General features: G+C 38.1%; 1 protein-coding gene across 1 annotated transcript in view; it reads right to left on the reverse strand.

The window, feature by feature from the left end:
- The window catches only part of LOC117323850 (N-alpha-acetyltransferase 40-like), a 32,316-nt gene extending 12,944 nt beyond the window's left edge, over positions 1 to 19,372 (reverse strand). Inside the window, exons 1-2 of the mRNA XM_033879338.1 lie at positions 19,291 to 19,372; positions 17,686 to 17,730 (exon numbers count right to left, since the gene is read on the reverse strand). Of these exons, the coding sequence (XP_033735229.1) occupies positions 17,686 to 17,730; positions 19,291 to 19,296 (51 nt within the window). The 5' untranslated portion in view covers positions 19,297 to 19,372. The remainder of the gene's footprint in view (positions 1 to 17,685; positions 17,731 to 19,290) is intronic.
- Between the last annotated feature and the right edge of the window lie 8,007 nt (positions 19,373 to 27,379).

Raw genomic sequence — 27,379 nt, forward strand, 5'->3', positions numbered from 1 at the left:
AGAGCTTATGTTGTCACTCCGGCGTCGGTGTCGGCGTTGGTTTTCCAAATGTTAAATTTTTGGTGCCAGTGTTGAAAGGCATAGTAATTTATGGTAATACGGTCCACCTAATGAGTGACCTGTGGGGAATGAGTGTCCTGTGAGAGTTTTTTCACGCCCCGCAATTCGTTAAGTAATATTTTTAAATAATTTTTTCTGTATCATACAGATGAACGTCGAACCCATTACCATGCCAAATTGCACTTGGATTGGACGTGTGCATATTATGCATTTTTCACGACAAAGTTACGGTGCAGCGCACATGCGAGTGTCCTGTGAGGTTTTTTCACGCCCCGCAATTCGTTAAGTGACATTTTCGAATATTTTTTTCTGTATCATACAGATGAACATCTAACCGATTAATTTGCCAAATTTGACTTTGATTGAACGAGTGCATATTATGCTAATGTACCGCCAAAGTTACGATGCATTACACATGTGAGCGTCCTGTGAGGAATGAGTGTCCTGTGAGAGTTTTTTCACGCCCCGCGATTCATTAATAGACATTTTAAAATTATTTTTTCTCTAGCATACAGATGAACATAGAACATATTAGCACGCAAAATTTGACTATGATTGGACAAGGGCATATAATGCAAATATATGCAAATCTATCGGCGAAGTTACGGTGCACTACACACGCGAGTGTCCTGTGAGGAATGAGTGTCCTGTGAGTGATTTTACACGCCCCGCAATTCGTTAAGTGATATTTTTAATTTTTTTTTTCTGTTTCATACAGATGAACATCTAACCCATATCCATGCCAAATTTGACTTCGATTGGAAGTGTACATATGATGCATTTTTTACGACAAAGTTACGGTGCTGATCGATTTGTTCGCACGCCCCATTTACCTATGGTTATACACATGTACCACCTGTGTCCTGTGGCGCCGTGCCAACCTCGGGTACCTTGACGTGTTAGTTATATATATATTCTTGCCGCAGGCATGGATCACTGTTAATTAAACTGCTGAAACCTTTTTTTTCTTAAATGTGCGGGCCGGTTTGTGCTGCTCCTTTTACATGTATTTTACGCACATATGATAAATTAATGCATTGTTTAAGCTACTTGAGTTAGATGTATTAATATAGAATTGAACAATATAACTTATATAACTACATAATATATAACCAAATATAATGGTAAACTGTTATTAATACATATAATTTGTTAATCTCAGTCTGAAAACTTGTAATGTACAATCACAAACAGGTCGACAGGTGATATATTGTCATGTTAATAAAATTTGAGCGTTTTTGTTCACGCCCCGCAATTCATTATCTGATGTTTTAAAATTATGTTTGCTGTATAATAAAGATGGACATCTAATCGATTAATCTGCCCCGCAATTCGTTAAGTGATATTTTTAATTTTTTTTTTGCTGTATCATACAGAAAAACATCTAACCGATTAATATGCCAAATTTAACTTAGATGGGACGTGTGCATATTATGCTAATGTACCGCCAAAGTTACGATGTGAGCGTCCTGAGAGGAATGAGTGTCCCGTGAGGAATGAGTGTCCTGTGAAAGTTTTTTCACGCCCCGCAATTCGTTAAGTAATATTTTTAAATAATTTTTTCTCTAGCATACAGATGAACATAGAACATATTAGCACGCAAAATTTGACTATGATTGGACAAGGGCATATAATGCAAATATATGCAAATCTATCGGCGAAGTTACGGTGCACTACACACGCGAGTGTCCTGTGAAGAATGAGTGTCCTGTGAGTGATTTTACACGCCCCGCAATTCGTTAAGTGATATTTTTAATTTTTTTTTTCTGTTTCATACAGAAAAACATCTTACCGATTAATATGCCAAATTTAACTTAGATGGGACGTGTGCATATTATGCTAATGTACCGCCAAAGTTACGATGTGAGCGTCCTGAGAGGAATGAGTGTCCCGTGAGGAATGAGTGTCCTGTGAAAGTTTTTTCACGCCCCGCAATTCGTTAAGTAATATTTTTAAATAATTTTTTCTCTAGCATACAGATGAACATAGAACATATTAGCACGCAAAATTTGACTATGATTGGACAAGGGCATATAATGCAAATATATGCAAATCTATCGGCGAAGTTACGGTGCACTACACACGCGAGTGTCCTGTGAGGAATGAGTGTCCTGTGAGTGATTTTACACGCCCCGCAATTCGTTAAGTGATATTTTTAATTTTTTTTTTCTGTTTCATACAGAAAAACATCTAACCGATTAATATGCCAAATTTAACTTAGATGGGACGTGTGCATATTATGCTAATGTACCGCCAAAGTTACGATGTGAGCGTCCTGAGAGGAATGAGTGTCCCGTGAGGAATGAGTGTCCTGTGAAAGTTTTTTCACGCCCCGCAATTCGTTAAGTAATATTTTTAAATAATTTTTTCTCTAGCATACAGATGAACATAGAACATATTAGCACGCAAAATTTGACTATGATTGGACAAGGGCATATAATGCAAATATATGCAAATCTATCGGCGAAGTTACGGTGCACTACACACGCGAGTGTCCTGTGAAGAATGAGTGTCCTGTGAGTGATTTTACACGCCCCGCAATTCGTTAAGTGATATTTTTAATTTTTTTTTTCTGTTTCATACAGAAAAACATCTTACCGATTAATATGCCAAATTTAACTTAGATGGGACGTGTGCATATTATGCTAATGTACCGCCAAAGTTACGATGTGAGCGTCCTGAGAGGAATGAGTGTCCCGTGAGGAATGAGTGTCCTGTGAAAGTTTTTTCACGCCCCGCAATTCGTTAAGTAATATTTTTAAATAATTTTTTCTCTAGCATACAGATGAACATAGAACATATTAGCACGCAAAATTTGACTATGATTGGACAAGGGCATATAATGCAAATATATGCAAATCTATCGGCGAAGTTACGGTGCACTACACACGCGAGTGTCCTGTGAGGAATGAGTGTCCTGTGAGTGATTTTACACGCCCCGCAATTCGTTAAGTGATATTTTTAATTTTTTTTTTCTGTTTCATACAGAAAAACATCTAACCGATTAATATGCCAAATTTAACTTAGATGGGACGTGTGCATATTATGCTAATGTACCGCCAAAGTTACGATGTGAGCGTCCTGAGAGGAATGAGTGTCCCGTGAGGAATGAGTGTCCTGTGAAAGTTTTTTCACGCCCCGCAATTCGTTAAGTAATATTTTTAAATAATTTTTTCTCTAGCATACAGATGAACATAGAACATATTAGCACGCAAAATTTGACTATGATTGGACAAGGGCATATAATGCAAATATATGCAAATCTATCGGCGAAGTTACGGTGCACTACACACGCGAGTGTCCTGTGAGGAATGAGTGTCCTGTGAGTGATTTTACACGCCCCGCAATTCGTTAAGTGATATTTTTAATTTTTTTTTTCTGTTTCATACAGAAAAACATCTAACCGATTAATATGCCAAATTTAACTTAGATGGGACGTGTGCATATTATGCTAATGTACCGCCAAAGTTACGATGTGAGCGTCCTGAGAGGAATGAGTGTCCCGTGAGGAATGAGTGTCCTGTGAAAGTTTTTTCACGCCCCGCAATTCGTTAAGTAATATTTTTAAATAATTTTTTCTGTATCATACAGATGAACGTCGAACCCATTACCATGCCAAATTTCACTTGGATTGGACGTGTGCATATTATGCATTTTTCACGACAAAGTTACGGTGCAGCGCACATGCGAGTGTCCTGTGAGGTTTTTTCACGCCCCGCAATTCGTTAAGTGACATTTTCGAATATTTTTTTCTGTATCATACAGATGAACATCTAACCGATTAATTTGCCAAATTTGACTTAGATGGGACGTGTGCATATTATGCTAATGTACCGCCAAAGTTACGATGCATTACACATGTGAGCGTCCTGAGAAGAATGAGTGTCCCGTGAGGAATGAGTGTCCTGTGAAAGTTTTTTCACGCCCCGCAATTCGTTAAGTAATATTTTTAAATATTTTTTTCTGTATCATACAGATGAACGTCGAACCCATTACCATGCCAAATTTCACTTTGATTGGACGTGTGCATATTATGCATTTTTTACGACAAAGTTACGATGCAGCGCACATGCGAGTGTCCTGTGAGGAATGAGTGTCCTGTGAGAGTTTTTTCACGCCCCGCAATTCGTTAAGTAATATTTTTAAATAATTTTTTCTGTATCATACAGATGAACGTCGAACCCATTACCATGCCAAATTTCACTTGGATTGGACGTGTGCATATTATGCATTTTTTACGACAAAGTTACGATGCAGCGCACATGCGAGTGTCCTGTGAGGAATGAGTGTCCTGTGAGAGTTTTTTCACGCCCCGCAATTCGTTAAGTGACATTTTCGAATATTTTTTTCTGTATCATACAGATGAACATCTAACCGATTAATATGCCAAATTTAACTTAGATGGGACGTGTGCATATTATGCTAATGTACCGCCAAAGTTACGATGTGAGCGTCCTGAGAGGAATGAGTGTATGGATGGTTTAGTGAAGCCACTTCACTATCAATTACTGCCTCAATTATGTGTGGTAGTTAGGTGTCAACCCCCCGTGATGGCCTGTCAATTGTACAGTTTTGTTTCTCCAGGTAATACCGGCCACGTCTTATGTAGTAATTAATGACCCGTAACACGCGACTATTCAATACAGCCCCATGCTGTGTTGATCTAAATGTACGGGTCATGGACGTAATTGTCGCAACAAAGACAGTAATCAATGAAAGTATTTTTATTGTATTCAATGTAACAGGATAATTCGTGTTCCTTTTATTTATTTGCTAATAGATGTTTTAGTCGTCTTTTTTCTGTAATGCGTATTCTCGAGTGTTTCATGACACTTTTTGTGAAATATGGTTGGCCCTAAAAAGGGCCGTTTTGATTTATGTTGCTCCTACTGTCGTTGTTTGCAGAACAGTGCGAGTCTTATCTGGCGTACATATCGCTCTTGTAATGTTGTTGACAAGTGAACTCCGTCGGGAAATGCGTTGGTGTCTAAATGTTGTAACCCTCTTAGCCTCCAAAATGTCACGTCTGGATCATCATGGAATAGTAGCCGTAGTCTTTCATTGATGATAGTGCGTTGGTGTTCGTACTGGTCTGCAGTCATTCTCCTGGGTTTGTACCTCTTGAACAGGCTCCCTAGTATAACTTGGCATCCGCTGTCTAGAAACATGCTCACCACGTCACAAATGTCAGTTACAATGTCATCGGGGTTAGTAGTAGCGGAGATGTCGTTGCCTCCTATCTGTAAGTATACGGTGTCTACTTTCAAGCTCCGTAGTTGGCTTAATTTCAATAGTGTCCTGGATGTCGCTCCCCTGATTCCGAATGTTAAGACGTCATGGTCATCTGGCGAAAGTAGAGGATGTCCAGCAATACGGGCAATAAAACTGTGTCCAACAATGGCGTAGCGCATGGTGAGACTGTGTGGTGATTATTCGTAGAGTGTGAAAACGAGAATGATTACCGGTTCACAATACCACACTTAAATAGGTGTTAGTCGTAGGACGACTAATTATCTATGATTAATTGCCTAATAATTTCTGAGTATCAACTCAGTAATTAGTCGATTCCGTTTTCCTGGTACTATGATAACAACCAATTATGTCTCAATTGTGACACTCGCCTATTGTTATCTCCACAACGCCACACCCCCACGATGGTTTGGTTTTGCTATCTCAATTACACCGACGTACATTGGACGCATATCAATAACAAAGTGATTCCAATAATAACAGCATCTTTTATTTTTTTACAAGGTTAAAATGGTCTAGTTTACTGCCCTAAAATACGTAATAAGGCATTATAAAGGTATAATGAAGCAATGTAATAAAAGATAGTTATATATTTGTATCATACGTATCCCACCGGCTAATGTAAAACATTTCATAAGCTGATTGACACTGCAAGAAAGTTTGTTCACACACGTCCATTATGTTATATTAACCCTTCCTTCCCCCCACACACGTCCATTATGTTATATTAACCCTTCCTTCCCCACACGTTCATTATGTTATGTTATATTAACCCTTCCTTCCCTAACACACGTCCATTATGTTATATTAACCCTTCCTTCCCCACACGTTCATTATGTTATGTTATATTAACCCTTCCTTCCCCCCCCACACACGTTCATTATGTTATATTAACCCTTCCTTCCCTAACACACGTCCATTATGTTATATTAACCCTTCCTTCCCCACACACGTTCATTATGTTATATTAAGATATAACATATATATAACGGACGTTTAGTTTGATTTATTTTTTATAACGTCCTATTAACAGCTAAGGTTATTTAAGGACGGCCTCTCGTGCATGCGACATGTATGCGTGCGTATGTGTGTTTTGGGAGGCTGCAGTATGTTCGCGTTATTAAGCTGTTTGGAGGGGAATGCGTATTTTTCGAGCGTGAGGAAGCTATTTTTTATTTATCGGACGTAGCGAGGGGAATGCGTATTTTTCGAGCGCGGGGAAGCTATTTTTTATATATCGGACGTAGCGAGGGGAATGCGTATTTTTCGAGCGCGAGGAAGCTATTTTTTATATATCGGACGTAGCGAGGGGAATGCGTATTTTTCGAGCATGAGGAAGCTATTTTTTATATATCGGACGTAGCGAGGGGAATGCGTATTTTTCGAGAATCACATTGAAACTTTTTAAGGTTGGTGGCCCTGAAAAGGGCCGTTTATTGAGGTTTCAGAGAAACTGAACTCGATGGAAAAAACTCGTCTTAACCATCCCTTTAACGTTCCCTGGTGTCGCTAATGTACCATTGCGAAGACGATACAGTGGCCTGCCTTTGGCGAGATACCGTTTCACATCAAGATGTATAAGAACCTCTGAGTTCTTCTTGACAAGAGTCTTGGTGTCCGCAAAGTGGATCATCTGGCGATTTCTGCGGCTAAGGCCATGTACTTTGATTTCTTCGTAGGCAGCCCTGGTCGTTCCGTGCACGCAGTAGCGGACATCTCGTGGATCTGTAATCAGCTTTCCAATTCTAGTGATGTCTATGTCATCTGTAGAATGGCCACCGCATGTTCGGACGAATTGTTGACAATCAGACAGATTGAGTCTGTCTCCTGCAACATGGCAAACGATGTACATTAGCATGTCTCTGGTGATGGAGAATAGATGACAAATGTACCAGACTGGTACATATCCCGCTGGATCTCTCGGAGCAGAGGCGTCATGACGGAGGAATCGGACGATGTTACGTGAAGTCTTTTCGAAGGTCATGTTGAAAAGTGCTTGTCGTCAGAATAATAACGTATTTAAATAATTAACAACATCAAATCGATCCAATCAAATATGGGGGGGGGGGGGGGATAAATGGTTCCATTACAAATGTGAACATCTGACTCTGGAACAGTTTAGACTTCTGTCAAAATCTCCACTTTCGTATATTTGTTCTCGCTGTTGCAGTAACAGTAACACAACGTACGATTTTGATATGGCTTTAGGTAGGTTAGGCAGTGCTTCTGCTGCAGGGAATTTACTCCAAGCGGCCAAATTGGAATCAATTTTCATGAGGTCTTGTAGTAATATTAGTGCCAAACCATGCAACTTCAATGACACAATGATCAAAGATCATTCAGCTGTCATGTTGCTTGGAGATGGATCTCATCTCATCCCTGTTCAGGTGAAAGGTGATGGGAACTGTCTATTTAATGCTTTATCTATGGCCATGCAAGGCAATGAGATGTTGTCTGCAGAGCTACGTGTACGAACTTGTTTAGAGCTTGTTCTTAACAGCGAGTTCTATGAAAATGAGCACAGGCATGACAGATTAAATATGGTGAGTCCAGCCATTGCGGAGGCAGTGATGGACAGTGCCAAAAATAAATCTTTTTGTTCTGCCTGGACTATGCATGCAGCAGCAACAGTGACAGGTAAGTCGATTAGGTCAATATTTCCTGCTGTCAATGGTGTTTTAGATTCAAGTGTCGGGATTCTGAATACAGTATTCCAGCCACGGGGGGTCAATAACACAAAGGAACCTTTAGTGATTATGTGGTCCAGCATCAACCCGTATCGACGTGGTTTCTGGACACCAAATCACTTTGTGCCTTTATTGAATGCAGCTAAGGTATCAGTGCTTGATCTATCAAGTGAATCTGAATTTCCCTCTTTACCATCACCTAGACATGTAAAGGTGGAGATGGTGTCACCACCACCCAAGGTAGTGTCAACTGTTGATGTAACACCCACCAAGGGTAAGTCTCCTGTCAGCACGACACCTTCCATAGGTATGTCTCCTGTCAGCATGACACCTTCCATAGGTATGTCTCCTGTCAGCACGACACCTTCCATAGGTATGTCTCCTGTCAGCACGACACCTTCCATAGGTATGTCTCCTGTCAGCACGACATCTTCTATAAGTAATTCGTCCCCTGTAGATGTTACTCCCAAGGTAAGTACTAGTACTAATAGGTTAGCAGGTAAGTTCATGACAACAGAAGCCATACTCGATCAGATTTTACATACTAATGTAGAAAAATCTGTATCGATTCCAGCAGGTTTGAAAGAAAACGTGTTCTTTGTGCTTGCGAGACCCGACTCGACACAAACACAAACGAAGCGTACTTTTGTTGACGATTGTGGTGTTTGGCAAAGAGGTAAGAACTCTTTGAAAACAGGAGAGTTCATCTGGCAATCGGGAAAACTTCTCAGAATCACCAAAAAAGATGGTGTTTATTGTAAAGAGGTGAAAAACCAGATGCTGCCACTCTTACCGCAACCAGAAATCTGTGATGTCTTTGTTATGAAGCGGTATTATTCAAAACTGCTGAAAGATAACAAATATCAAAGAAGGGTAAGTTGGTTCGAGCACATTCCTAATAATGAGAATGTCTTGTACAAAGATGTGGTTGAGTACATTGGTACTTATCCTGGGTGCAGCATGCATGGCAACGCGAAACACATAACGCAGCCATATGTGCGCACCACATCTGACCAGAGAAAGGTTATTACTGAGGGCACAAGCCACGGTAAAAAAACAATTCAAATTCTTAGAGAGGTGAACAAAGTTGACCCTGAAAATCCAATTTCATTAAAAGTTGTCCAAAATGGCAACTATAATGCAAATAGGAAAAACAGGCCAGCTCACCACTCTTCCCATCAGAATATTGCTGATGATGTACAAACACTCATCAGTAATCTTCAAACTAGCAACTACATAAGGTCGGTAATTGCCAACAATGACAATAAGCCACCAAATGTTGTTTGCTACACCGAGGACCAGATGGAGCTAATGAAAACCAGTGCATTGAGTGGTAGTGTCATCGGCCTTGACCGGACATTTAACCTCGGGGCATGCTATGTCACATGCATTGTTTTTCAGAATTTTAATCTCCAAAGAAGAGGTAAGTGTACATCACCAATCCTTTTAGGGCCTATCTTTCTGCACTGGGATGGTACTTATGCTACTTACTGTCAGTTTCTTTCCCATGTTAGAGCTAAACTTGGTTTTAACTTCCCTCTGGAGAAGATTGTGTTCGGAACAGACGAGGAACTAGCATTAGTAAATGCCTTATCTTCGTGTTTCCCACAGTCTCTCCATATCCTTTGTACAAGGCATTTACAAGAAAATGTCATCAGAAATTTGACTAAAGAAAATGTACCAGAGGCTTCTAGAACAGCTGTGGTTCACAGACTTTTTGGGTCAAATGGTATTCTGACATCAAAGGATAGGGTGTTATTTCGAGAAAGGCAGCAGGAAATCCTGGAAGAGTATGCTGATATTGGAGGTAAGTACCTATCGGACAGATTGCTCCCGGTGCTTTATTCAAAAGTATTTGAGCCTCGTCTGATATGCCCATCCATTCCCCTGTTCTGGAAAAACAACAATTGTGAATCCATGAACAACAAGATCAAGCTACTTGGGGACTGGAAAACATCCAAGTTACCCCAATTAGTTGAGCGGTTTCAAGAAATTGAAGAGGCTCAGCAACTTGATCTCAGGGGAGCCATACATGGCAGAGGCAATTATGAATTGGCAACACATGCGAACACTTGCTTCGTGTCACACCACGTATGGGTTGATCTAAACGACGACCAGCGTCATAAGCGCTTTTTGAAATTCATTAAATTTCAAAAACCTAGAGACACTGTGTCATCCACAGATGGTGACTTGGTGATACCAGTCACTTCCCATGTTGCCAGGAAACCAGGACAAGTTAAGCGGGTAAGGAATGCTAAGACAACAACAGTCACCAAAAAAAGAAAGGTTTAGGTTAGTTATTTTCCCCGAGGATACCCAGGGAGACTGTGCCTGAATAGATTCTTAATTATCTACTCACTTATAGGTGCATACTGAGATTTCAAGTCTTGAATCTCCTCCTCTGTGCCCAACTCCACAACAGTTATCAAAAAAAGAAAGGTTTAGGTTAGTTATTTTCCCCCGAGGATACCCAGGGAGAATGTGCCTGAGTAGATTCTTAATTATCTACTCACTTATAGATGCATACCGAGATTTCAAGTCTTGAATCTCCTCCTCTGTGCCCCATTCCCATTAGATCGATATCCTTGTTATGATGTACCAACCGCAAGACGGGGGTCGTCATAAAGATATCAATATTTCCAGTTTTAGCTAGGTGCAGTGGTTCTTAGTTATCCATACTTTGACATGCCAATCGCAAGACGGGGGCTGTCAATTATTTACCTTTTATAATATACCCATTTTGTAATTTCAAATAGTTTTTCATCTATTTCATCTTTTGGCTATAGCAATTTAAAAGAAAGTATTTTACAGAAAATTTCAGTATTTTCCTACAGAAACTTAAGTCGTAAAAAATCAGTTTTATTTATTTTATCAAGTCTAAAGTAAATTGTGTTCATTTCTTTGGCAATAGCTTTGTTAAATCATTAGTCAATATCAGAAATCCAAGAACATTTATACATAAGTATAGCTTTAAAACTCAGATGATCAATAAAGTAAATTATAAAAAAAATATCTATCATGTTATATGACATGTTATGAAATAATCAACAATAGTAATTAGATAATATAAATAACATTACAATATGTATAATAATGTACTTTTAAACTTCATATCCCATCAATTTGATAGTTTCATATATTCAAAGGTTATCCATAATAGCATCAATTAAAGCTTAAGATAATAATAAATGAACCAAAACTTTTATATTATATTTTATAGGTTATATTTATGCATAAAGTGTTTGACATATATGACATACATCAATTATCTATGATAGTAACATTCTAATACATATATCCAAACAATAATATAGGCTTAGAATTTTAAATAGATATATTTTATGTATAATATATTTTAATATTTTACTATTTACTATTGACTAATTTATTAGGAAATTTGTAAAGCTTTTCAAATAGGTGGAAAAAATCATTAAATATTTAATTAAGTAATTTAAGAAAAAAAAATAAAAGGGCTCTTATGTAGAACCGCGTCCACGTCGCAGAGTCTGGAAACATTCTTATTAATCCATAGGAATGGCTGAGAGTTCTACCAATAATTCCAAAGTATAATAAACTGAAACGAGTTACCTCCCTTCCATTTTGGGTGTGCACAATGCATCGCGAGTTCATACAGGTATATTTTGTTTATGCTCTTTATAAAACACCTGTAAAATCAAAGTAAAATGTTGCATGATGTTAGTTAAAGATAACAGGTAAATATCACACAAGAATTATTCGAAAAACAGATTAAACCAACTGCTTGACGATCGAAATCTTCGCAGGACACTCGGCTTCGAGTTGGGCCTACATACCGGTACTTCAACCGATATTCAAGGGTACATTAGCATAATATGCACTCGTTCAATCAAAGTCAAATTTGGCAAATTAATCGGTTAGATGTTCATCTGTATGATACAGAAAAAAATATTCGAAAATGTCACTTAACGAATTGCGGGGCGTGAAAAAACCTCACAGGACACTCGCATGTGCGCTGCACCGTAACTTTGTCGTGAAAAATGCATAATATGCACACGTCCAATCCAAGTGAAATTTGGCATGGTAATGGGTTCGACGTTTATCTGTATGATACAGAAAAAAATATTTAAAAATATTACTTAACGAATTGCGGGGCGTGAAAAAACCTCACAGGACACTCATTCCTCACAGGACACTCATTAGGTGCACCCATGGTAATATGGTCCCTGTGGGTGTCAAACTATCCCCTGCCGGAGTTAAACTAAATGATTTTTTGGAAAAAAAAACAGATTTTTGCAAACTGTTGGACTTAAATATTTTGCGTTAAGTTTTTGGTGCGAGTGTTGAAAGGTATCAAAACATCACTTTATAATTGTACTAGGGTGCTGATAATTGGCAATAGAGTCCCTCTGGGGTTAGACTATCCCCTGCCAGAGTTAAACTAAAAGATTTTTTTTTTTTAAACTAGAATTATCAAATTTTTGGACTTAGAATATTTCTGCGTTAAGTTTTTGGTGCGAGTGTTGAAAGATATTAATACATCACTTTATAATTGTACTAGGGTGCTGATAATTGGCAATAGAATCCCCTGCCAGAGTTAAACTAAAAGATTTTTTTTTTTTTTTAAACTAGAATTTTCAAATTTTTGGACTTAGAATATTTCTGCGTTAAGTTTTTGGTGCAAGTGTTGAAAGGTATTAATACATCACTTTATAATTGTACTAGGGTGCTGATAATTGGCAATAGAGTCCCTCTGGGGTTAGACTATCCCCTGCCAGAGTTAAACTAAAAGATTTTTTTTTTTTTTTAAACTAGAATTTTCAAATTTTTGGACTTAGAATATTTCTGCGTTAAGTTTTTGGTGCAAGTGTTGAAAGGTATTAATACATCACTTTATAATTGTACTAGGGTGCTGATAATTGGCAATAGAGTCCCTCTGGGGTTAGACTATCCCCTGCCAGAGTTAAACTAAAAGATTTTTTTTTTTTTTGCAAACTAGAATTTTCAAATTTTTGGACTTAGAATATTTCTGCGTTAAGTTTTTGGTGCGAGTGTTGAAAGGTATTAATAAATCACTTTATAATTGTACTAGGGTGCTGATAGTTAGTAATAAACTCCCTCTTGGGTTAAACTATCCCCTGCCGGAGTTAAACTAAAAGATTTTTTGGGGAAATAACCAGAATTATCAAATTTTTGGACTTTGTGTTAAGTTTATATTGTGAGTGTTGAAAGGCATATTAATGCATGGTATTAGGTTCACTGTGGGGGTTAAACTATCCCTTTCCTGAGTTAAACTGAAATTTTTTTTGAGGAAAAAACACATTTTTTTTTTTATTTCATGCAAATGTTGAAATCTTTTTAGCACATCACTTTATGATTGTACTAGGGTGCTGATATTTGGTGAAAGAGTCCCTATGGAGTTACACTATCCTTTCTTGGGGTGAAACTGAATATAAAACAATATGAAAACGTCACAATAGACAATTTATACCGGTCCACATTTTTCAAGGGAGACAATTCTCATTAGGATATGTTGTCAAAAAATTGAAGAAATATGTCCAAAAGCAATTACATTTGTGTTTATATATCTTCATTTAATCTACAACAGCATAGGTTGTCTCCAAAATGTTTTTCAATAGATAATTTATATATATATATAAATTGGTATGGTTTTGAAAATTGCATGAATTCACAAAAAATAATCTGATCAAGTAAACAATATAAATATTATTAATGCAATTTGCGAAACCATTCCAATTAATATATTTTCATTATTTATTGACAAACATTTGCGAGACGAGCTATGCTGTTCTCCAACAGCTCTTGTATAACTAATAGACTATTTGTTATTTACTTTCATGTACAATCCTGTGTTGCTGGCACCCCCTCTGACCTGGGGGAGGGAACCACGGAAGAGGACCCAGGCCCCTGTGACCATATGGAGCTCCAACACGACTGCATGCAGTAGACCTGCCCGGACATACACTCAGCTTCCAGAGGTACCATGATCATGACCTTAGACAGCACATGGCGTTTGATCAGCTGATGGTGCATGTGAAATAAACACATAGGAATTGCATACAAACTTTTGCAAAATACCTTGTGCGGCCGCCAGGGTTGAGCTGTATGGTGGTGGATGTGAACACAGGACATTGGGGTAGTCAACTTTGCCCCCTGGTTGACCGTGACCCCCAACCGCGCAGTGCTTTATATATATATGTGACTGGAAGGTCCATCCGAAGACGTCTAGAGGAACTTTCATAAAAATATAACAGGTACAGTTGTTCTAATACATGTGGTGGTTGAGTAAAGTTGTTCGCACGGGCAGGCAACATGGGCAGGGGCCTGGAGGACACTGGAGTCGACCCCCGAAATTCCTTCCCTTCCCTAGGAGGTGTGTCGGTGACGCTTTAGTGACAGTAATACCATGGACAGTAATTATAGTTGTATTAATCTGGATGTGAGGAGTATGGTAATGTATTGAGGTGAATTGTAACAATTCTTTTCTTCTTTTTTTATTTATTTTTTTATTTAACATGGATAGACAGGTAACAGGCAAGGTGGCCCTTGTGGGGCATAGTTTTGTCAACCGGGTGGGGGGTTTGATAAAGACTAACAGGGATGGGCATTATAGGGAGAATTTAGGATTGAGGGGGGTGGAGGTTAGGATGTATGGCAGGTCCGGGGGGAGGATATGGGACGTAGTCGGGTTAGTGGACACTATGATTGGGGAGGGATTTCGGCCAGGGGTGGTTATTCTACAAATTGGGGGGAACGACCTAGATTCACGGGGGGAGGGGTGGAAGCAGTTTATGCGGGTACTGCGAATGATTTTAGATAAGTTGGATAGGTGGGGGGTGGCCCGTGTTGCGGTCATCAGGGTATTCCCTCGCACCCGGTTTCGGGCAGTAACTGGGGCGGAATATGGGGCGCGTCCCAACTTTGCCATGTCCCTTGAGCTCAGGGACCGTGGGCAAAGTTGGGTCGCCCGGAGGCGCCTCATGTCCCCTCGGTCGCTGGCCGATGGGGTTCATCTGAACCCAACCGGCATGAGGAGATACTACCATGAGCTGCAGCACGTGGCCATCAGGGAGTTGAGAAAGATTTAGTTTAGGGGGGGTTCTGAAGTAGGTAGAATGGGAGTGGGGGGGGGGGGGGGGGGGGGGGTAGACATAAACTGGATACTGGAGGGGGAAAGAATTTTTCAATAGTTGGTGTATGGAGTCACTTGTAGTAGTGTGTAAGTGATCACTAAATGTATTATTTACTGGATATTGGGGCTCAATCAGAGATGACGGGGGGGGGGGGGGGGGGGGGGGGGGGGGTGTTCAATAGGGGTATTGTAGATTAGGGTTTTTCTTAGCTGGGAGGTCTTCGGTGGCTAGAGTTGATATGACCAACACTGAGAGGCAAACTCAACCAAGACACTCCCTCCCCTAAATTGTTCGGGTGAGCTCTGGTCCTTGTGGCTAGAGTTGATATGACCAACACAGGGTATGGGCGACTGCATGGTTATAGATAGGTTGGGTGGGTATAGTCTGCTACTGTGTCAACTCTGATCGGGCAAGATATTAAGTTCAAGGAGGAAGTTGAGATTGTTTTAGAATGTCTAAAGTGGTTAATTATATATAATGGGAGTGGCTTCCCCAAATTTAGTCAGGGTGGGGGGTTAAGTGCTGACACCGGACAAAAGTCCATGTTTTTCATTTTTGGGTTTTTATGTTTGTATTGTAGTGTGTAATGTGTTATTTTTTTGGTGTAATATTTAGTTATGGAGGTGAACTACAGTTAAATCCCTGCAAACTAACAGTTGTTGCTGGACCCCTGACAAATGTGCTTACTCTACATGTGCGAAATTTATAAATAAATTACATCCTTGAGGTTTCTCTCCAGTTAAATTTAATGTCATTAACTGTTCTATAAGGAACACCTAGTTCTCCTAAAATTGATATTTGGCCACAGGGTTCCTGTAAGATAAAGAAATTACCAGTTATACCTAGAATTTGATCTCTGCTAATGAAATAAGACACTTGTCTACATATTATTGAGTATAACCCAGCATCAACTGTGAAAGTCTAGTTTTTTTTTATTGTGTCAAGTTTAGTTTCGTCCGGGTGTCAGCAGGGTAAGTGGTGTTGACTTTTAATCTGTGAAATTAATTAGATAACCGTCGCCCATCCTTTCCTAAATTTCATATTAATTTGTCTGCTGGATATTATTTGCCACTATCGTACATGTATTTTTATTTTCACGTGTAGTATTTTGATGTATTTTCGATGTATAGAACTTTGTTTAATTTGAGTCTCATGTGCCGGTGTCATGTCGGAAGTCAGGTTGTTGCTTGAAGGGATTATTCCATTTTGAGAGCACTCGCGGAGTGGCTAGAGAATATTTCCGCCTCTCGGGCTGTTTCTATACCGGTTAAGCGAGGGATGGTTGTTGGTAACCTCGTAAGTAGATACGGGAGAAAAGACGGGTGGTTAGCAAATGTGTATTCTGACCGGACATGACACGTGCTTGAGACTCTGGGTAAACTACATTTATTTCATTTATATGGTTAGTTGTGATTAAACGATGGTTGGCATATGTATTAGGCTAGACGTATATAATTGTGAATTCCTCACTGTGCCTCTCGGGTATTATTTTGGTACTTTGTTATTTTTACACATGTTAATAAATTGTTGAACTTTATATGACGAGTCTATTTTCTTTCTCACCAGTTTTCTAAATAGTGTCTATTACTTGAAAATTCATTTGTATTTGGAATCTGCAAGCGAAAGCGGCAGTCGAACCCTGGGCAAAAACTTGGTAGCAGTCCGACACGTGGCACCCCTGCGGTACACGTGCTGCGCGTTACATATGTCTATAAATAGAACACTAAAGAGTTCCCCGATCACCAAAAACAGAACAAAAGTGATATCATCGAGGAAAATAAATAGCGATTCTGGACGTTTGTATTTTAACAAAAGTGGCAGATGGTAGTATGCGAGGGTGACGAACTTAACGAAGGATTTGTATTGGAAGGAAATCTGTTTCAGAGATTTAGGTGGCGGTGTGCGGGGTGGCGGTAGATACGTATACGGGTGGCGATAGTTGTAGGGTACACTGTAGTATAATAATCTTATTCAAAATTGAGGAAGATTTTCTCATTTTATATTGTTTTGGGAAAATTAATGATAGCATACTTTTTTTAATTGGCAGCAAAATCTTCAAATGGCAAAAACATTGCACAATTGGGTATATGTCTAATTTCTTTTTCCCATTTCACAGTTCAATGTTATCCATATTTCACAGATCCCGAAAATTTACGATCTTTAATAGTGTTATAAAGACTAGTCTAGTCAGTGTATAATTTTGCCTGCATGGATGCATGACTTATTTTAATGGAACAGCCACCAGGGATTTTTTTTTATCATTTTTCATCTTAATTAATTCTCGACATGTGTAAGGCAGGTGTTATTCATGAGGATACAATTTGTCTGCATCTACAGTAATTGAAACTTAACTAATTCAATTTGACACTTAAAGTTTTCACATGTATATATATTCACAACACCAGTTATTTGTCCACTATATGATGTCAAGATCTTTAATTCATCTAGTGTCGGAGCCTTATGAATCTTTGGCTACTCAATTGAATTTTTCTAACCGATACTTGTTTTTGTTTACAATACAAGACGTTGCAGTACCACAACATATTACCCATGTTTACCTCTTTCCTCTGTTGTTTCTTTGCTTTGGCTTTCGCCGATTTTCTCTGCAAAATAATATTTAACACATTTTAATTTTTTCATAGTTAAAAGTGAAATACAAGTGTTTTGACTGTATGCAAGCGGTTTAATCCTTAGTTATCATGATCAGCGTTAACATATGATTTCATATGAAACCATTATAGAGAGCGCAGCTCGAACGGGCAAAGCCCGTTTGCGTAGCGAACTTAATGGTAGAGATGTCTCAGAACCCCCCCTTTTCCCCCCCAATATACTTAGAGTTCAAAAACTTTCTCAGTAACCGGAAACAGGAAGTCACGACAAGATCCAGTGTTGCGCAAGACTGTATTCAAAGTCACATTCTCGGGAGATTACAAAATATCAAGATTTAAAAAATATGCAAATGTTTGACTTCACACTAGTTAGAATTTGTTAATAAAATTTATCATGAACAAGTTCTTAATTTTTATATTCAAAACGAAACGGTATAATTTTCAACGAAAATATTTCCGGTGTTTTACGAGTGCAGCTCCGGTCCGTTCGAGTTGCATACAAGTTTACCAAATATAGCACATAAAATAAAGAGGACTTTCAAATTTTTTTGTTGTCGTCTGCGAGATCTGCTGTCCCGTCACCTTGTCATCACTTAATCAGTCTATTTTAAGACTTATTCTACGATTAGTTTTTGTAGCAAGTTATCTAAATCATAATTCTTGTTGATATATATTTTATTACAAACCAGTGTATAGATCTGTTGGCAATATATTCATTTTGTAACGTGGGATTTACTATTCTAGTACACTAGATTATGTGTGCTTGTTTCTCCAATTCCATGGGCACCGAGATTGCTGCGCTCTCACATAGGCCATGCCTAAAATTATATTATATAGATCTATGCAAGAGTATGGAAAAAAATCCGTTTTTGTCAAGATTTTTTACGACAATTTTGAATTTTTACTGTTGTAGCAGAAACTTATTGGACATTTTTACTGTCTTCCAAAAATTATCAAAACATATTAAGAGCTGCGTTGTCGCCAGTGACCACGACAAATCCTCAGCCCCGTTCGATTTGCACTCTTCTCAGAAGAGAAGCCTTCTAAGAAGATCGTATTCCGTTATATGTAAATCGAGTAAACCGGGAGAATAAAACAAAAAATAAGCAAGTTTTTCAGTTTTCTCAAACAGGATCACACAAACATGTGCATGTATGTGTTATAAATCCTCCTCTAGTGAAACTCATCACTCGCACACTTAAAACATGGTCGCCGCCATCTTGGAAGATAAATCTTCCAGCTTCGAGACGGAAGAGGTAGAAGATCTTGCAGAAGCAGAAGAGCTTCAAATCGAGTGACCGGAAGATATATTCTAGAATGAGAAGAGTGCAAATCGAACGGGGCTCAGAGCTAACGAAGTGATCTCGTCATGTGGTAGAGTTAGGACATGCCACATGGTCACTGGTGTCTGGTCCGATCGTTCATCAGTTTCCACCATATGGTCCTACTGGTGTAATGTTAACAACAAAAATAAATGTTCAACGGAATAATTTACTATGTTAATGGTTTATAGAGTATTCAGCCAACAACAAATATCTAATATAGATACATTACCCCCATATTTATTGTTGATCACTGGGCGTCAAGCTGGCCCGCAATAACTCAAGTTCTACTTAGGTAAACTTATTTGTACTTCCGGTTCTCTTATCGGATATTCTTGTCTGGTGTAGTCTTTACTTGGTAGGTAAACGCAACTTTTAGATGGAAGAGTAGTTATAACAATAACGTGTTGAATGGGAAAAACAATACGCGATTTTATAACATGAAAAGTAAGTTGAGTTTGCTTTATTTCATTGACAGAATGGTCACATTTTCGAAATTTCATTAGATACAACTGTAACTGCAACTGTCGAAAGCCCATGTATATTGTACATTAACCGTTTTAACAGTTGGCAATAGCAATATTCTTGATGCTTTGTGGGGTTTCTATTGTTATTTATCAGGGCAAGGAATCGTCACCTTAAGTCAGCAGCTTGCATACGTGCAGAAACAAATGATACAATGGTGCAGATTATAACATGTTCATGATTTTCCAGGGAGTATTTTATTTTCTGTAGATACAATGTACATGTACACTAATACCAGAGACATGTCTCTGCTAATTCAGAATAGTTGTACTTTAAATATATTATGTAATCATATTTCATTTAGATTGAAGCTTTCGTCAAAATTACAAAGAAAGTATTAATAATTCCAATGAAATTCTATATAACTGATTTACTTTAATAAGTGATAAATGATTAATTGAATCATTCAGAAACTAGTAATAGTTGTCATTATGTGGTTTTATATTGTGCATTATAATATTTACCAACATACTTATGGATTGATAAGTTTGTAACATAGACACATTTCTTTGATCATTAATTTTCAAACCATCCACAATATATATATATATATTGTGGATGGTTTGAAAATTAATGACTCAAACGGATCTTTCCAGAACCACCGTTATTGGCTTATCGTAGACCAAAAAATGTAAGAGATCTGGTGGTGAGCAGCAAATTACATTCATCTGCCTCTGTCGTTACAACAGGCTCCTTCAACACATGCAGCAAAAAAACGTGCAAATTGTGCCCATACACTGAGTCCACAGACACGTTTAAATGTGCAATAAGCAACCGTGTTTATCACATTTTACAAACACTGACATGCACATCAGCCAATGTTGTATATCTCCTCTTCTGCAAAAAATGCAAAATGCAGTATGTTGGAGAAACCAGCACAAAGCTCAACATCAGAATCAACAATCACCGTTGCTCCATCAAGCAAAACAGACCAGACTTTCCTGTGGCAAGGCATTTCAATTTACCTAGTCACAGTTGGAAGGATATGCAGGTGGTCGCCATTGATCACTGTCCTACCTGGAATGAAACTAAACGTCGTTCCAGAGAAAGATACTGGATTACCAATCTCCAAACCTGCTACCCTCGGGGTATGAACGAACGTTAAAGACGTCTTCTGGATGTACTCTCCATCTGACCATTATATTTGACTATTCATGTAGTTAATTATTCAATTTGTTAAATTTTTCATAATTGCTGTACTTTTTGGGGAATCTATTCATTGTTGCTCTTTGAGACTCACATTTAGTCGCCTCCCGCCATCATGCAACAGCATCTTGGTCCGAGTTGGTCCGAATCGTCTGTTTCCCGTAGCGTCCTGTAGGGACACTTCGGCATTCGTATTTCTTATATTTTCAGTCTTGATAAATATTTGTAGTAGTTTTTTCACACCACTCTGTATAATTCTAATGATCTAAAACATATTTTTCTAAAGTTTTTCAGACTTTGTACACAATATTTAATCAATCACTGTAGAGACGATAGTGCAACATTTTTTTTATATGAATGCAATGTCGTCCACTAGCAGTATTTAGGGAGGAATCGTCTTTGAACTCTTCGATATACTTTCACGTGCGGGGGAATTCAAAATATCTCTGCCGTTAGTCGCATAGCGTTCTAGTGTTGAACATGATGCAGTCACACTAGTATCCGCCTTCGGCCCACGTTTGCCGAAGGGTTCATTGTGGTTTCTCCAGTTACTAAAACATTATTCTTATTGTATTTTATTGTATTTCCAGTACTTCTTATATATATTATGTGATTGTATTTGTAATTTTTTGTGTTTTGATAAAGGGGCGGATTGCCTCGAAAATTTAACAAACCTTATTGTTTACACTGTTTGAATTACTTCTTTGCCCCATATATATATACATATATTGGACTTCGAACCGGACATCACTCGATGAATTTATAGATCACGCAAACACGTTCCATCCAACAATCAAATTCACTGCAGAGGTCTCCACGGAAACTAACACATTTCTAGACACCAGTTCAACCTTACTTGACGGGAAAATAAACACAGACCTCTATTCCAAACCAACTGACACGCACCAGTATCTCCGCCCGTCCAGCTGTCATCCCTCACACACCACGAAGAGCATTCCCTATTCCCAAGCTCTACGTATCCGACGGATAGTGTCCGATGATACAGTCTTCGAACGTCGATGCTCAGAACTTAAATCACACCTTCTTGCTAGAGGATATAAATCTACTTTGATAGATCGGGAACTAGACAAAGTCAGGGTACTTGACAGAGCCAGCCTTCTAGAATACAAAGTCAGAACTCCGACACAAAGGGTCCCTTGTGTTGTCACGTTCCATCCTAACTTGCCGTCTATTTCTTCCATTTTACATAATCATTGGCGCATCATCGAGTTGTCAGCTGCACTCAAACGGATCTTTCCAGAACCACCGTTATTGGCCTATCGTAGACCAAAAAATGTAAGAGATCTGGTGGTGAGCAGCAAATTACATTCATCTGCCTCTGTCGTTACAACAGGCTCCTTCAACACATGCAGCAAAAAAACGTGCAAATTGTGCCCATACACTGAGTCCACAGACACGTTTAAATGTGAAATAAACAACCGTGTTTATCACATTTTACAAACACTGACATGCACATCAGCCAATGTTGTATATCTCCTCTCCTGCAAAAAATGCAAAATGCAGTATGTTGGAGAAACCAGCACAAAGCTCAACATCAGAATCAACAATCACCGTTGCTCCATCAAGCAAAACAGACCAGACTTTCCTGTGGCAAGGCATTTCAATTTACCTAGTCACAGTTGGAAGGATATGCAGGTGGTCGCCATTGATCACTGTCCTACCTGGAATGAAACTAAACGTCGTTCCAGAGAAAGATACTGGATCACCAATCTCCAAACCTGCTACCCTCGGGGTATGAACGAACGTTAAAGACGTCTTCTGGATGTACTCTCCATCTGACCATTATATTTGACTATTCATGTAGTTAATTATTCAATTTGTTAAATTTTTCATAATTGCTGTACTTTTTGGGGAATCTATTCATTGTTGCTCTTTGAGACTCACATTTAGTCGCCTCCCGCCATCATGCAACAGCATCTTGGTCCGAGTTGGTCCGAATCGTCTGTTTCCCGTAGCGTCCTGTAGGGACACTTCGGCATTCGTATTTCTTATATTTTCAGTCTTGATAAATATTTGTAGCAGTTTTTTCACACGTGTGCTCTATAATTCTTATGATCTAACACATATTTTTCTAAAGTTTTTCAGACTTTGTACACGATATTTAATCAATCACTGTAGAGACGATAATGCAACATTTTTTATATAAATGCAATGTCGTCCACTAGCAGTGTTTAGGGACGAATCGTCTTTGAACTCTTCGGAATACTTTCACGTGCGGGGGAATTCAAAATATCTCTGCCGTTGGTCGCATAGCGTTCTAGTGTTTGAACATGATGCAGTCACGCTAGTATCCGCCTTCGGCCCACGTTTGCCGAAGGGTTCATTGTGGTTTCTCCAGTTACTAAAACATTATTCTTATTGTATTTTATTGTATTTCCAGTACTTCTTATATATATTATGTGATTGTATTTGTAATTTTTTGTGTTTTGATAAAGGGGCGGATTGCCTCGAAAATTTAACAAACCTTATTGTTTGCACTGTTTGAATTACTTCTTTGCCCCATATATATATATATATATATATAATATTGCATTGTTCTGTCATAGAAATATACAAATTTATTTAAAAAAAAGAAAAAAAAAAAAAATAGAAAAAGTTTTAAGTATTGAAATACCTAATGAAATTAAGTTGATGTTGTGTTTCAATGATTTATTTCTAGAGTAAACTACATGATCATGTCTATTATTTTGACAGACTGAACCTGACCAGATAGTAGACCAATCAGCAGTGACCTACCATGTGAAGATTGTGGGGTGACTTTGGTATGGTAAGGCAAACCCAACTGGTAATATTGTTTGGTGCAGTAACTAAAATGTACATCAGTGTCAGTATACACAAATTTATAAAGTATAGGTTATGACACTTACACAGTATACATGTCAGTAATCAATTTTTTTGTACAATATATTTATGTAATTTATAAAGGGAAGAATTTTGCATTTCCTATAAATAAATTTTTCCTATTGAAACAGGAATGGACCAGTATTGTATGTGGAAAATCAAAATAATTGTATGGCAACACATAACAATGAATCCAATGCAATTCTTCAAAATATTGTTATCAAAGTATATTTAGTGCCTTGGGATCTTAATCTTGGCTAAGCCTTTGGGCTAAAATGCTCTTTATATCTTTTTATCTAATAAATGTTACATGTTTGAAATAAATTGTAACAAAACCTGCCAAAGGTTGAGTTTCCTATTTCTTGTCCAAACACATAGTCACATTTAACATACAAAAAATCATGTTAACAAATTAGGGATCAACCTACCATGATATTTCAATTTAAGGCAGAAGAATCAAGACAACAAGATGGAATTTGATGGAGAAAGATATATATATATATATACTGATTGATTTGAAGCCAACATCTTAAAGGGTGAGTGTTTTTTTTCTAAGAACAACTGACTCAATGGAGCACACATACACACCTAAATGTAGGACTAGGCAATACAAACCAGAATCCATATGGTATAGGGTGTCACACCTCCTAGTATAGGGGTCAGAGGTCAAACAGTTTTGCCTTGGTTAACATAGTGTATTTGTATAAGACAAATATTTTGATCTCTTAAGAAAAGAAAACGTCTGACTCAATGGAGCACACATACACACCTAAATGTAGGCCTAGGCAATGCAAACCAGAATCCATATGGTATAAGGTGTCACACCTCCTAGTATAGTCCTGCCGGAAGAGATAACTCTATCAAACTTACAGGGTAGCACACCACCAAGACATTTTCGTTTTTGCGGTCCAAACCATTGGTCCAGTTCGTCCAACAGTTGTTCGTTTATGAAATAAAGACGGACCTGACGATTTTATATTATTTTCAGACGAGCCTCGACAAAGACTCACGAGGCCTGTATTAACATTTGCAGGTCCGTCAATATATATATGTTTGATATATTACATTTAAAAAATATATATTTGATATATTACATTTAAAAACTGACCAACCGGTCACGAACAATTTAGCCCCTAGATACAAGACAATACACTTTAGCTATTATATTGACTTTATATATAACAATTATAAGTGAAACGTAACACAACAAATTATCATAATTGTAGCATGCACCACAGATAGCTAAAAAAAATAAAAAATAAAAATAAAAATAAATAAAAAATAAATAGTAAAATAGCTGGGAATGATTAAAGATCATGCAAACATAGATTTAAAGCAACACATTTAAAATCAATTTAGAAGACACTTCTTCCATAGACACATACTTCAAAACTGTAATGGGGCCTTACCAGTGACTTATGGAGGTAATTATACATATTCATATCCAAGAAGGTAAAAGTCCTAATGATAATGAAACTTTTTATCTCCGTTGTTTTCCAGGAAACAGGTAGATATATTGACTTCGTTCAATAACAAGTGCAATCAATTAATATACAGCCCCCCGGCAGCAGCAATCACACTATGCACTCAGGTTCATGCATGTCATGATAAAATAGTACGTCACATAATATCACTCCTAGACCTCTAATGGATGTATAAACCGAATAAGAAGGGTGTGGACTTACACGCTTTCCAAAAACTTACCCCAAACAAACCCCAAGTGTTTTGATGCCAAAAAAGTAAAGTCCACAAAATGGTAAAATGCGAAAAATCCATGATTTTGCCATAACATCACTCCTAGACCTCTAATGATAAACAAAATTAGAAGAGTGTGAGGTGTATACTTTTGGATTCACAATCTTTCCAAAAACCTTTCTCAAAAGCTCTAAAGTGGGTTTTGGTGCGTAAAAAGTTAAGTCCACAAAATGTAAAATGCGAAAAAAATCACAAATTTTTACTGCATGATTTTGCCATAGCATCACTCCTTGATCTCTAATGAATTTATAGTCCAATAAGAAGGTTGTGCTCGAGTTGTATACTTTTGGACTTACCCCAAAAACTTTAAAGTGGGATGGGACGCCGGGGGTACAGCATTAGGTCATGGTTACTCCTATGACTTAGTGATGGTTACCGAGGTTTTACATGCAAGTTTATGATGAATTATATCCGGTCCAGGACCCTTGTTTGTTCTTACCTTTTCTATCACTTTGGTTGTCATCTCTTCTGTGATACAAATATCCGATGATTAGTTTTCAACTTTTCTTTACTGTAGGAGTACATGTATGTTAATTGGTGGTTATTGTCCTTGACAAATATGTTTGCCGTCTCTAGGTTTGTTTTGCAATAATTCTATTCAATACATATCGCTATTATTGTGATCACCGTCCTGGTTTTCGAACTCACATACTTCCAAAATAGTTTCTGTTCTGAATTGATCTTTTCCGCCACACCCCTTTCAAAATATTATCTGTTCCTCGGCAGTATGACGCTGAATTCATTGCGCGCAACTTTATATTCGATGTATTGCCCGCAGAAGTTATGTTTTCGACATTGCCTGTCTTGTACCCTGATTTATTTACAGTTTTCTAGTGTTCTTTGGCGTCGCTCCTCGCACACTGGTACATTTATACTAATGATTTCCATTGCACTTTCTGCAAACGAGCCCCAGGCCCCATCTACACTGGAACAAGCCTAAAGGTAGCTGTTGTCGATTAAAGCAATTTCTTCGTGAAATAGCATCATAGCTATATTGATATAATGCGAGTCAGGTTCCTGGTATTGGATTTGCCCACGTCAACATTGTTATAGGTAGATCAGGTAAAATAGACATATATAGCCGTAATTTCCCGATCCTGCTCCATATACAACATCTCCCAACATACCCTTTTCATTTGCTACAACCAGGTGCAGGTTAGGGAATTCTGTATCTTGTAGCACATTAACATGCCGGTATAGATTATTATCCATAATTACATTAAGTAATAGCAGGACTGAGTGGTCATACATTACGTTAGAAATATTGAGCTTCCAGTTGATTTGTGGAAAGTTGAACTCAGCGAGATTTAGGATATAGGAGTATCCTTTAGTTAACAGGTGATCTACACATCCTCTACCTGTTAACATCATTGTCTTTGGTGTTAGGATATATACATCCCCTACCTGTTTAACGTCATTGTCTTTGGTGTTAGGATCTATACATCATCGTCTTTGGTGTTAGGATCTACACATCCCCTACCTGTTTATTGTCATTGTCTTTTGTGTTAGGATCTATACATCCCCTACCTGTTTAACATCATTGTCTTTGGTGTTAGGATCTATACATCCCCTACCTGTTTAACATCATTGTCTTTGGTGTTAGGATCTACACATCCCCTACCTGTTTAACCTCATTGTCTCTGGTGTTAGGATCTGTACATCCTTGTCTTTGGTGTTAGGATCTATACATCTCCTACCTGTTTAACCTCATTGTCTTTGGTGTTAGGATCTATACATCATTGTCTTTGGTGTTAGGATCTATACATCCCCTACCTGTTTAACGCCATTGTCTTTGGTGTTAGGATCTACACATCCCCTACCTGTTTAACGTCATTGTCTTTGGTGTTAGGATCTATACATTCCCTACCTGTTTAACGTCATTGTCTTTGGTGTTAGGATCTATACATCCCTTACCTGTCTTACATCATAGTTTGGTTTGGTTTGGTTTATTTTGTTTAACGTCCTATTAACAGCTAAGGTCATTTAAGGACGGCCTCCCGTGCGTGCGACATGCATGCGTGTGGTGCGTGCGT

The sequence above is a fragment of the Pecten maximus genome, chromosome 3 (genome assembly GCF_902652985.1).
Source record: "Pecten maximus chromosome 3, xPecMax1.1, whole genome shotgun sequence".
NCBI lineage: Eukaryota > Metazoa > Mollusca > Bivalvia > Pectinida > Pectinidae > Pecten > Pecten maximus.